This window comes from Hyaena hyaena, unplaced genomic scaffold, assembly GCF_003009895.1.
Source record: "Hyaena hyaena isolate Hyena2069 unplaced genomic scaffold, ASM300989v1 scaffold_692, whole genome shotgun sequence".
Taxonomy (NCBI): Eukaryota; Metazoa; Chordata; class Mammalia; order Carnivora; family Hyaenidae; genus Hyaena; species Hyaena hyaena.
Genome location: NW_024081325.1, coordinates 553,192 through 567,351, shown reverse-complemented (window position 1 = coordinate 567,351; position 14,160 = coordinate 553,192). Strand labels below are relative to the sequence as shown.

The following is a 14,160-nucleotide window of genomic DNA, read 5'->3' as shown; positions in this document are numbered from 1 at the left end:
ACTGTCTGCCTACTCTTCTTGAGACCAGATTTGAGGCCCTAAAGTCCATTTCCCACAAAGCAGCCAAGGAATGTAATATATTCAATAGGAAATTAGATCATACCACTAAATCTCCCACCCTAATAACACTTCTGTGGTTTCTCATTGTTTTTAGAATAAAAGTCGAGCTTCTGATGAACATCTATAAAGTGCTATGGGATCTGGTCCTAGCTTGACTTTTCAACATTGACCCCAGTTAATCTTCTTGCTTACTTCAGTCCAGTGCCTGTTTTCTGAAATTTAAACTCAACCATCGCAGTCTTTCCCATTGCTGTTCTCTGTGAATACTTTTTTTTCCCTGTCTTTGTATGCGAACACCTTCATATTGTAATATCTATACCGTTATTGCTTATAGGTTGTAGATTGATTTTTGCCTGCACAGTAATAATAGGAAAACTTTATATAGCACTTGATAAAATCACACACTATTCTAAGAACTATACATTCATATTAATATATTAACTTTACATTATGTTAGCTATTTATTTATAATTCAATTCTAACAATAGCCTATGAGATAACACTATTGTTCCCTTCCATTTTACAGGTGAGGAAACTGAGCACAAAAGATTAAAAGAAATTAAGTAACTTGCCTAAGGAGGTCTCAGCATGAGTAACTGAGAAAGCTAGATTTCCTTTTTTTTTTTTAATGCTTATTTGTTTTGAGAGAAAGAGCACACGTGCAGGGGAGGAGCAGAGAGACAAGAAGGCACAGAATCTGAAGCAGGCTCCAGGCTCTGAGCTGTTAGCACAGAGACCAACACGTGGCTTGAACTCTTTAGCTGAACAGCTAAATCACTGAATGTGGTTTTGATATGTGACCACAACAGGCTTTTAAAACCTCGGTTCCTAATTCTCAACCACAGAGTTACAAAGAAAGGAGAATGAAATGTAGGACTTCCCAAAAAAGCAGCATGACAGAGAAAAAGCAGACCAGAATCAACTCTACAACAAGACAGAAATGGCTTTGAACTCAACTTCTTTTAACCTAGGAAGTCAGCAAGGGTTGGGTGAGGAAAGAAACCAGGAATGATGAGCTCTGATGTGTTACCCATGTCTTGATATAAATCATATGGGATTACTGAATTGAGCACATTAGTCAAACATTTCCTTCAATTTCTGGAGTGCATGGGAAAATGAAAATCTTCAGAATGATAAATAAGACTACTTGAACAGAAAAAAATCAACACAATAGTTTTATCTACTGCTATAAAGTTCTCTGCTATCTACACAGTTTTTACACTTATAACAGGCAAACCAAGTCACCAATATATCTTGACTTCATTCCAGATAATAAATGAGTACAACATTGTCTTAATAATCAAGGAGAGGTTGAGGATTGATATGGACTGAGAAGTTATTTGTTAAAATTATTTTTCCTCTAATGCCATCATTCAATAATATTCATTGTTTATATGAAAAATTTAAATAATGCCACTGTTTATATAAGAAATTGAGGTATACATAACCAAATGAGATGGAGATTTTCTAGTAGACTGGTTACATTTTAGAGCATCCATGTTTCATTCTCCAGAATGTACTATCAGTCTGTTCCTTTGTATAGCACCTGTGGAAATTCACACAAAGGGAAAGTTTCTTAAAAAGCATAGATAAATCAAAATTGCTTTCTATATAGAAAAAGGATCTTGGTTATCTCCTGCCAGTACAAGATGTTTTGAGTTGGAATTATACCTAATTTGAAGTAAGCTCAACATCATATATTCTTTGGATTTGCAAGCTCCAACTGGTTGAGTTAGCCATCCACCTGTAGGTATAACTGACAGTTTTGGCAAATGAAAAATACAGGATTTCCAGTTAAATTTGAATTTTGGATAACAAATAAATGTTTTGGTATAAGTACGTCACAAACAATATTTGGGACACATGTGTGTCAAAAAATTACTAGTTTTCATCTGAAATTCAGATTTTACCAAGCATTCTCTATTTGGCCTGACAACCCTATCCCTATGCCAGGATACAATTCCTTGTGTCCACTCCAGAGACATGCAACCAAATATGTTCCCTTTTAACATACACATGTTATGATCTTATGATTATAATAGTTTTATTGGCGAACTTATGGCGAGTTCAGTTACACTGCAGTTTATTGTCCTTGTAAGATAAAGATGTTCACTTATAGACTTTAAAAGTAGAGCAAATCTGCATATCAACTTGAACTATTATAACTGCAAATATTAAATTTTGCTCATTAGAGTGATAGGCTTCTAGTTTCATGAATACAATGATAGACATTATTTAATAAAAATGATACATATGTTCCAGTGCAGGAAATTATTAGAGTCAAATATGTTGGCCTAAAAAAGACTTTTACTTGGCACATTCATATATTGATATATCTCTATTGGTATGAAATATATTCTTAGATTTTCAATCAAACTACAAAACTTAGTACTTTTTTTTCAGGAACCAACCTTACCTGAAACTGAAGTGGCTAGAAGGATACTCTGGCTCTAGTGCAGGATTCTGAACAGTATCCTTACAGCCTAAAATTGTATTGATGTTTATTGACATGTGTGTCCACATGGCTTTACATTTATGTCTTATCATAGCTTTGGCAGAGAGAAATTGAGATCTCAAAGCTGTTTAATTTTTAAGTGCCCAATATAATTTAAGTTTTCTCTCCAAACTTGAAGGCTGACAATGTCTTCAGAGTGAATTTTAAAACTACACACTGTTTTAGAAAAAAAATAATTTAGTAGCACACATCCTTGAAACTTACAGTTAATTCTGTTTTACAAGATTCTTTTAATTTTGCAAAAACATTATATCAGGTATATCCTATAACAAAGTCAAACATATTTAGAGCCTTCAACTTTTTTAGATACATTTCTATTGTGTCTTTTTTAATGTTCATTTTTTTTTTTATTTTGCAAGAGAGAGAGTGAGTGTGCAAGCAAGGGAGGGCCAGAGAGAGAAGGAGAGAGAAAATCCCAAGAGACTCTACATAGAGCCTCTGATGCAGGGTGTTGCCTCAAGAACCGTGAGATCACAACCTGAGCCAAAGACAAGGGTTGGACACTTAACTGAATGAGCCAGCTAGGCACCCTCTGTTGTGTTTTCTAAACAGAATGATATCAGATGGTTTTTCACAGAATTACTCATGTGAATGTTCATATCTGGGATGGCTATCTAGAACCACAATTAGTTTTTAAAATGAATAAGGCATAATAAACTAGTAAACATTTTATCTGGCTATTTTTTTTAATAGAAAGACTTTTTCAGTGTAATAGCTTAAAAAGGGTAGAATATAACTGTAGTTGTTCTGAACAGAATTCGATACTTTATTTTCATCATCTGTTGGAACAAAAAATGAGTACCTGTCAGATATTTCCAATGGCAGTAATTTGAAAATAGTTAAAGTTATGTACACAATCATGATGTGGACAGAACTATTGCAAGCTCTCGTTGACAGCTATGTGGTTTGAAGATTAGATGCTCTACAGTAATTCCTGTAATTTTCTGTAAGTAGTATAACAAACTTGGCATTTATTTATCTTCTAGATGAAATGAATGATCATCAAAGTACCCTCTCCTACATCCTGATTAACCCGTCTCCAGATACCAGACTAGAGCTGAATGATGTTGTGTAAGTTGATTGCATATCTCACATAAGGCATTTATTTTTAGAAAACTAATAATTTATTTATTTTATATTTTTGTTTTCACCATTACAGTCCCTTATTTCTTGTGTCGTAAATGCTTAGAAACTCCAAGTCTAATTTTTGTGTTCAATAAACAAATGTATTTTATGTATTTCTATGTGTAATACTATAAAAAATTGTAGAAGGTAGAGCCATAAAAGAAGGAAAGCACAGAGGAATTCTGTATTCTTTGAACTCATATATATTTGGACAAATAAGAAAAAATATGTAGAATAATAAGAGAACAGCTCAGGAAAACTTGATATACCTCACACTATCTCCTTTTAAATAGCATTTTCAAAAGCTCTGCGTATAATGTCAAAAGACTTATTAAGAAAAGGTGTATGGCACTAATTTGATTAATCAAAAACTCTGTATTATGCATGGACAATTGCATTAGTGTGTCCTTAAAAGTGCAATATAGAGATGAAATATTTTTCCTGATTTCAAAGTGCTTGCATTCTAATTAACAAAACTGCAATTTAAACATAAAAAATTTAATAGCAATATATAATATGGCTTTGTTACTAATGAATTAAGCACCCACCGAGTGAGACAGTGCTTTTCTAATTTCAAAGAGGAAGACACTATTGTGAATTACAGTGATTACAGAGGACATAAAGAGTTGAACTAGACTTTGAAAAGTAGATAAAATTTGTGTAGGTGGAGAGCACAAGAGATTCCAGAACAGGGACATGGCTAGAGAAAATGCACTACATGGGGATTCCATAATATGCTTCTCTGTTGTTAATTAAACATACTACTGGAATCAAACATTAAACTGTACTCTGGAAAGACTTTAGGTGAAAAGTATGGAGTTTAAGTTCAATTTAAGCCTTATAGGCAAGGAACAGTACTTATATATATGAACAAGAAAGTTGCAAGATTTTAGAAAAGCATTTCGACAGTTAATGGTGTCAGCCTAAGGGAGAAATTCCTAATGTGCATCTGCCCTTGAAGTCCATGGTCCCTGAGCTAAGGTAGCTAACTCCAGGTTGCATTACTGATGTAATACAAATACCAAAGGTCCAAAAGTCTCAGCAGGTGTTAGGTCCACAGGTTGTGTTTATATCTATAATCACAGGATTATGAAATGGCAGTGAAATTAGGAAATTTCCACCTGAGGTGGAAAGGGTGCTTTTTTTTTTTTTTAAAGAGCATTGCAAGAAGCAGTAGATTGATTAGCAGGATGGCTTAAGGTTGAATAGACATGAAAATTGGGAAACCAGTAAAATTGCTGTTAGGCAGGTGTGAAGGAGATAAGAAACTCTGGAAGCATTAGGATAATGGATTGTAAAAGCAGGCTTCTATGTAGATACATTTATGAAGGCAAAGAGTAAGACTTGTTTATTGATGTGGGAATTGGAAAAGGAGTATAACGTGGCAATTCTATGTGATTGAAAAATAAATAAATAGATGCTCATTCACTAAAGCAAGTCAGAATAGGGAAGCAATTTTCTAGGAAGGAAAAGGGGCATTGTTGGCTGTGGAGAAAAAAAGAAATGATGAATTTTCTACTATGAATAAAGCTGGTATAAACATACAAAAAAAGAGAGAGAGAAGACATGCTAGAGTTAGATATATCATTCAGTGTGCTAGATGAAAATGTCTAGAAAGCATATAGAAATATAGTACCAGAACCTTGAAGAGAAGCTAGTTCTATGTAGAAAATACTTATTTTTCATCTTCCAGATGAATAAAGCTAAAAAGATAATGATTTTAGGATAGATAGATAAGTGTGTTTCAAAAACTTCTCAGGAAAATACATCAGCAGGAGTTACTCTGACCCCAAATCACTGTGAAAACCATTTATAATGCACCTCAGAAACAACTAATTAGTATAATGCTTTATTCTGTCATCTGATGATGCTGGTTCGAATATAAGAGACTTGGGGAATGAGATGAATGATGATTTCACCTGCTAGAGTTCCTAAGGCAGCTATCAAAAATTATGTCCAGTGGTGATGTTGAATTTATGGAGGACCTTAAGTTACATGGAAATATCTTATTTATGATGCATCTACTTTTAAAGTGCCCATTCTGGAGACTTTACTTGGTATATTACTATAATAAAAAAAACTGCTCTGCTTTCTTCTGTCCATATTCATATATACCTTTCTTCCTTTAAACCTGTATTTTTATTAATTTTCCATCTACTCTGTAGTCCTAATCTTTTTATGCCTCTTTTTCAAATTAGTTATAATTATATTGATGATATAGTGTTTTTAAGAAGTTATACTTACCTTATTCACGTTTCATAAGTTATAAGTTTTTGAACCTAAAATAATTATTTCCCATGACTATTTTTGATGGAATGGGAGTATTATTCACCCCTTAAGTCTATAAACATGACTTCTCATTGAATAGACATTTATAATTTGAAATAATTCCCCCAAATTTAAACTTACAATTAAAATATGTATATTATAATATGTATTTTAGAGATAAAATAAACATGACATTTTCTGCCATATGGATACTATTATTTTTTTATTTGCTTAAAGCTAAGACATGTTTGATTGCCATAAAAAAAACACCTTTTTTGCAATGATCTGTATTTTTGGCCATTAAAATAATTGTTTTACTGTAACTGGAGCAATGATAAATATGAAAAAAATGCCACCATTACAAGAATTACAAAAAACATGTTTAAGAAATTTATTTCATTAGACGCATAGGTTTAGTAGTAGTAGTAGTAATAAAGGAAAGAAACTTTTGCAGCTATATCAATGAATTTAGGGGATAATGAATTATACTCATGCCTTTTGTTTTTCTAAAAAATTGTTTTCAAGGGTTTATTTTAAATAATGGGGCAACATTAGTTTGATTCAAAGAATAATAAGTAATGAGGTGATTAGTGTTAAACAGCTTAATGTTCTTGAAATAAATGAAAATGAAAATACAAAATATCGAATTTTGTGGGATGCAGCCAAAGCAGTTCTAAAAGGAAAGTTTATAGCCCAAAATGTATATATTAAGAATTTAGAGGAGCACCTGGGTGGCTCAGTTGGTTAAGCAGCCGACTTTAGCTCAGGTCATGATCCCACAGTTTGTGGGTTCAAGCCCTGCGTCAGGTTCTGTGCTGACAGCTCAGACCCTGGATCCTGCTTCGGATTCTTTGTCTCCCTCTCTGTCTGACCCTCCCCCACTCACACTCTGTGTCTTTCTCTCTCAAAACTAAATAAACATTAAAAAAAAAAAAAGAATTTAGAAAGATCTCTAGATCTCATTTCTAGAAACACACAACTTACCAAGACTGAATGAGGAAGAAATAGAAAATCTGAACAGACCAATAATGAGTTAAGAGATTGATAATAATAAAAATTGGGGCACCTGGGTGGCTCAGTCGGTTAAACATCCAACTTTAGCTCAGGTCATGATCTCACAGTTTGTGACTTCAAGCCCCACATCAGGCACTGAGCTGATAGCTTGGAGACTGGATCCTGCTTCAGATTTGGTGTCTCCCTCTCTGCTCCTTCCCCACTCATGCTCTGTCCCTATCTCTGAAAATAAGTAATGTTAAAAAATTAAAATAATAATAATAAAAATTGTAATGCAGAAAACTCCACAGACAGATGGCTTTAATGGTGAATTCTACCAAATATTTAATGAAGAATTAATACTAATCCTCCTCAAACTCTTCCAAAATATCAATGGAGAGGGGACACTTCCAAACTTATTCTATGAAGCATGTGTTACCTGGATACCAAAACCAGATAAGGGTATCACATGAAAAGAAAACTATAGATCAGTATCCCTGATGAATATAGATGTAAACCGAATTTAAGAACAAATTATAAATAATATGCACCATGGCCAAGCAGAATTTATCCTCAGAATGCCAAGATGGTTCAATATATGCAAATCAATAAATGTAATTCATCACATTAATAAAATGAAACATAAATATAACATGATCATCATTGCAGTAGATGCAGAAGAGGAACTTGACAAAATACAACATCCTTTTATGATAATAACCCTTAACAGATTGGGTATATAAGGAACATACCTCAATATAATAAAAGCCATATACAATAAACTCATTGTTAACATATAAATGAGAAAAACTGAAAAAGTTTCCTCTGATGTCAGGTTGCCAAGGTTGCCCACTCTTAATATTTCCATTCAGTATAGTATTGGAGGTCCTACCTAGAGTATTTAGACAAGACAAAGAAATAAAAAATATCCAAATCAGGAGGAAGAAATATAATTGTCACCATTTGCAGAAGATATGATCTTATATAAAGAAAATTCCAAAGAGTCAATCAAAAACCTTTTGGAATTAATGATTTCAGTAATGTGAGAGATTATAACATCAACTTACAGAAATCAGTGGCATTTCTTTACACTAATGATGCAGCATCAAAAAAATAAATAAAACTATTATATTCACAGTAGCATCAAAAACAATAAAATACTTAGGAATAAATTTAACAAAAGGAGTGAAAGATTTGTACATAAAAACTACAAAACTTTGTCCTTGCTGTGATTCTGTCTTGCATGGTTATTCTTTGGAGCAGTAGTCGTTTCCCTCCACTAGCCTTCTCTCCCACCTAAGTGCATGCCACCACCTCATGGAAGATTCAACGGAGAAGGACATGAGTCCTCTGAGGCCCCAGAACTATCTTTTAGGTTGTGAACTAAAGGCTGACAAAGATTATCACTCTAAAGTGGATAATGATGAAAATGAGCACCAGTTATCATTAAGAATGGTCAGTTTAGAGCCTGGTGCAAAGGATGAATTGCACATTGTTGAAGCAGAGGTGATGAATTACAAAGGCAGTCCAATTAAAGTCACCCTGGCAATTTCGAAAATGTCTGTACAGCCAACAGTTTCCCTTGGGGGCTTTGAAATAACACGACCTGCGATTCTACGATTGAAATTTGGCTCAGGGCCTGTGCATATTAGTGGACAGCACTTAGTAGCTGTGGAGGAAGATGCAGAATCAGAAGATGAAGAGGAAGAGGATGTGAAACTCTTTAGTATATCTGGAAAGCATTCTGCCCCTTGGAAGTGGTAGCAAGGTTCCTCAGAAAAAAGTAAAACTTGCTGCTAATGAAAATGGTGATGAAGGTGACGATGATGTTGATGATTTTGATGATGAGGAAGCTGAAGAAAAGTCTTCAGTAAAGAAATCTCTATTAGATATTCCAGCCAAAAGTGCACAGATATCAAACCAGAATGGAAAAGACTCAAAACCATCAATACCAAGATCAAAAGTTCAAGAATCTTTCAAAAAAAAGGGAAAAGATTCCCAAAATACCAAAAGAACCTAGTTCTGTAGAAGACATTAAAGCAAAAATGCAAGCAAATATAAAAGGGGGTTCTCTTCCCAAAGTGGAAGCCAAGTTCATCAATTATGTAAAGAATTGCTTCTGGATGATGGACCAAACGGCTATTCAAGATACCTGGTGGTGGAGGAAGACTCTAAGAAAGTAGTTTAAACAGTCTGTTAAAATTTTTGATCTTATTTCATTTCCATAACAGTTGATATCTGACTGTCCTTTTTATAATGCAGAATGAGAAATTTCCCTACCATGTCTGATAAATGTTGTACAAGTTCCATTGCCAAGAATGTGTTGTCCAAAAATGCCTGTTGAGCCTTTAAAGTTGGAACTCCACCTTCTGCTTGGTTTTTAAGTATGTATGGAATGTTATGATAGGACATAGTAGTAGTGGTGGTCAAGTGGAAATGATGGGGAGACAAAAGTATACATGTGAAATAAACAGTATTTTAATAAAGTAAAAAAAAACTACAAAACTTTGGGGTGCCTGGGTCGCTCAGTTGGTTAAGTGTCCAACTCTTGATTTCGATTCAGATCATGATCTCACATTTCATGGGTTCAAGCCACATGTTGGGCTCCATGCTGACAGTGTGAAGCCTTCATGGGATTCTCTCTCTCATGCTCTTTCTGCCCCTACTCCTCTCAAAATAAATAAATAAACTTAAAAAAAAAAGAAAACTACAGAACTTTGCTGAAAGAGCTTAAAGAAGACACAAAGGTATGGAAAGATTCTTGCATTTGTGGATTGGAAGATAAACGTTGCTAAAATGGTCACACTACCCAAAATTATATGCAGACCCCACAAAATCCCTACTAAAATATCAAAGGTATTCTTCACAGAATTAGAAGAAATAATCCCAGAATTCATATGGAACCTCAAAGGATCCTGAATAGCCAAAGCAATCCTGAGAAAGGCAAAAGTATCACCCTTACTGATTTCATACTATACTACAAAGCCATAGTATTATAAACAATATGGTACTGGCACAAACATAAACATATATGTCAATGGAATACAATACAGAGCCCAAAATTAAATCCTAGTATTTATGATCAACTAATATTTGAGAGAGTAACTAGGAACACTCAATGAGGGAAGAAGTCTTTTCAAAAAATGATGTAGGAGACACTGGAGAAGCAAATGTACAACACTGAAATTAAACTTCTATCTCATAACACTAAAAAAAAAAACAAACCTCAAAATGGATGAGACTTAAATATAAGACCAGATATCATAGAAGTTCTAGAAGACAAAAGGGAAGAAACTCATTGATATCAGTCTTGGCAATGATATTTTGGTCATACTGCCAAAAGCACAAACAGTGAAAGTAAAAATCAACAATTGGGACTACATCACACTCAAAAGCTTCTGCACAACAAAAGAAACATCAACAAAATGAGACAACAGCCTACAGAATGGGAGAAAATTTTTATAAACCATATCTCTGATAGAGGGATAATATCCAAAAATCCAAAATATATAAAGAGCTAAAACTTACTTAAAAACCCCAAACAATACTATTAAAAATGAATAGAAACTAAATATTTTGCATAGAGGGTATGAAAATGACCAATGCCATGGAAAGATGCTCAACATCACTAGTCATCAGGGAAATGCAAATACCACAATGAGATACCACCTCACACCCATTGAAATGGCTATCATCAAGAAGACAAAAGACAACCCTTGCTGGTGAGGATGTTGTAAAAAGGTAACCCTTATATGCACTGTTGTTAAGAATTAAAATTAGTTCAACCACTATGGAAAACAATATGAAAATTTTTCAAAAAATTAAAAATAGATTTACCATATAATCCAGCAGTTCCACTTTGGGATATGTTATCCAAAAGAAATGAAAACTGGTTTTGATGAGACATATGCATACCCATGTATATTGCAGCATTATTCACAGCAGCCAAGATATGGAAACAACCCAAATGTCCATCAATGGATGAATGGATAAGAAAGATGTGGTATTATACACAATGGGTATTATTCAGCCATGAGGAAGGAAGATATCCTGCCATTTGCAACAACATAGAATGATCTTGAGCACATTATAAAAGCAAGATGTCAGAGAAGGACAAATACTATGTGATATCACTTATATGGGGAATGTAGAAAAAAGTCAAACCTGTAATAAAACAGGTGGTTACCAGGGGATGGGAAAGTGGAGTGATGAGATTGATGGTGTTTAAGGATCCAAACTTATAATAAGAAATAAATAAGCCATAGAGATCTAATGTAGAGTATAATGAATGCAGTTAATAATGATGCACTGTAATGATGTAATGTGATGAATATGGCATCGATGGCAATCATGTTAAAATATATAAATGTATCAAAGTAATATATTGTACATCTTTGATTTACAAATTGTAACATGTTCAATTTACCAAATAAGAAAGAGTTTAATGTGCACTATTAGTTTTCTTCATCAATCTACAATGCTAGTGATATTTAAAGTAATTATAAAGCAGTGTGCATGGAGAACAATATCCGGTTAATAGATTCAAGGACCTTAATTTCAACTTTTATTTGATCGGAGAAAATAGACTGTAGTGCTTTAAATTGCCTTTTCTCATATTCATTAAGGAACATATTTTCTGAATATTTTTTCTTCAGTTTTTAAGAGGAAAAGTACAATCCTCTATTAGTTTTCTCTTTAAATTAGGTTTTCTGTTCATTTTTGTACTTCCCAAATTATTATAAAACTATGAATTACTAGTTTCATTTGCATCTGAAATAAGACTTTCTTCAAATGCTGCCATTTCCCAGATTTACTTTCCTTCTCTCCCTGCAAACTCTCAGTGGCTTCCCAACTGCCTTTGAAATAGAGTTCGAAACTATTTTATCCTGAAACTTAAAGTCCTCTGCGAGCTGTTTTCTACTCTTCTTCCTGAATTTACCTTCTAATATTTCCTGATTTAACCACTCTGCATAAAAGAAACTCACTTTCAGAAGAGATCAGAAACAAGGCTAGAGAGAAGCTCAAATCATCCTCAGTAGTGTTCCCTAATTCTCTCTCTCTTCTTTTTTCTCTTTCTGTGATATTTGGAATTTATTTTTCTTGTGTATATCTGATTTATAAATTAAATTCTATGAATCTTCTGCAGGACAGGGGTTGGGGTTTGTGACCTTTTGTATTCCCAGTGCTTAATGCAGTATTCCAGAAGTGCTCAAGAAATGAAACTTCATGTTATTTGAAACTCTGAAGTAAAACATCTCTCTTAAATTCTAACTTACTGAAATATGTAGGTTTGGCAGATGAACACTTTCCCATTTACTAGTAGAATAAATTAAGAATTATTTTTTATTTTGTGTAAGTGCTCATCATAGCATAACTTGAGTTTTTTATTATTTTCCAGATAATTAAAAAGCTATCTCTGGCCAATATTCTTCAGATCATGTATTAAATCATGACTTTTTTAGAATCCTGAAGTACTTAAATTTAAAGGACTATAGAAATTACTTAGATCAAATTTATTGATGAATTATGAAAGTAAGACTAAGAGCAGTTAAGTAATAGAAGAATCATGGCTAAGATTTAGGTCTCTTTGTTAGAAAAATTGCCAAAGAAAGGGATGATAAATCAATAGAACACTAAAATAAATCATAAAGTTGTGATAGGATGAAGGTGGTGAAATGGATCATACCTAAAAAAGTAATCCTTGATTCATCAGATTTACATCATAATCTTAGTTATAGAAATAATACAAATCCTGCAAAATTTTATAAGTTAAAAAAGAAAGTGAGCCCTTCTACCAGTGCTGTATCTACTAGACACGGTTTAGACCACCTAATAACTGAATACCTTTGAAACAGGAGTGTGAAGTATAAGTGTGAATTTTTTGCCCTTATTTACTATTACAGTTATTTGCTTTGTTTTCTTTTATTAGATACTTAATCCGACCAGATCCACTGGCGTACCTTCCAAACAGTGAACCCAGTCGAAAAAACAGCATCTGCAATACCACAGGTCAAGACTCTCGGGAAGAAACTCAACTTTGATAAAAAAAAAAAAAAGAGACCTTTTTTTTCCTACAAGAATCTTGCTTAAAACAACTCTAAATCTTAGGGGAAAATAAGTGCTGCTGGCATGAAATAAACCCGATCAGAATATATTCCATTCTCTCATATTAAAAGAAATCTATTCTCTTAGAAGTATAGATTATTTTGAAATTTAAAAAGTATTATTTCTTGGTACTCCTATTAATATTTGAAAGTCATCAATGTAATGATTTTGAAAACCTAAATTAAAACTCAGAATTTAAGTCAGATATCTGTTTGACAATAATCCAAATGTATGAAGCCAGTTTTTTTAAATATTAATGTTTTGTGAAAGTAAATGAAAAATCCAAGTGTATTTGGTGCATCACAATGGACATAGAAGATTGTTGCTCCTCTTAAAATTTAAATAGTCATATTATATTCTTTAAAGTTGCTGTTTTATAAAATTGAGCTTATCATAAATGTCTAGCCTTCTCTACACAGAGATTAACCAACAAACTCGTATGGCTGACTTTTGTATAAGACTCACAATTTGCTTTAAAGTACAAATCTTTAAGTCATTTTAACCTTTTTTGTTGCCTTTTCATATGATATCATATTGATTTTAGTATTTGAGATGTTCATAGCATGTTTTACTACACTGAAGAAACCAAAACAAACAAACAAAAAATACCAAGTACCTGAACTTTTTGCTAACTTTATGTCCGACACACATTGTATGCCAAGCAAAGTGTATTAAAAAGTAAATATTTATTGTTCTCCTAAAAGAATAGCTAACAGAGAAATAATGAAAACATCTATGCTGATTTAAATTTAAGCCAAGCATTGAAACACCAACTGAAATATGTAGTAATGGTTTAAATTAGACTCTTGAGCTTCCACATTTTTGTAATCTCTATAGTATATCTTATTAGAAAGATACTTTAAAATTCAAAAAGACAAAATGACACTTTTTATGGAATACAAGGACATTTCAAAACATTAAAAGTCCTCCTTTATGCCTTGAGTATTGAAATACTCATACATGAAACAACAGTGTGTTAAAAACTTTGGTTTAATTTTGAAAAATCATCTATAGGAACTATGTTTTAACTCTGTGAGGACAAAATGTGTAAAGATAGGTAGTTGTCACCATTGAAATTTACTATAAATCCTGAA

At 33.0% G+C, this 14,160-nt stretch overlaps 1 protein-coding gene and 1 pseudogene across 3 annotated transcripts in view; both read left to right on the top strand.

Annotated features, from left to right (window-relative positions):
- KCNT2 (potassium sodium-activated channel subfamily T member 2) overlaps positions 1 to 13,033 on the top strand; it is a 355,813-nt gene extending 342,780 nt beyond the window's left edge. For all 3 annotated transcript variants that reach the window (XM_039217452.1, XM_039217450.1, XM_039217449.1), the window contains 2 exons: positions 3,562 to 3,646; positions 12,891 to 13,033. In XM_039217452.1, the coding sequence (XP_039073383.1) occupies positions 3,562 to 3,646; positions 12,891 to 13,002 (197 nt within the window). In that variant the 3' untranslated portion in view covers positions 13,003 to 13,033. The remainder of the gene's footprint in view (positions 1 to 3,561; positions 3,647 to 12,890) is intronic.
- LOC120220375 lies at positions 8,279 to 9,144 on the top strand (annotated as a pseudogene).
- Positions 13,034 to 14,160: the final 1,127 nt, after the last annotated feature.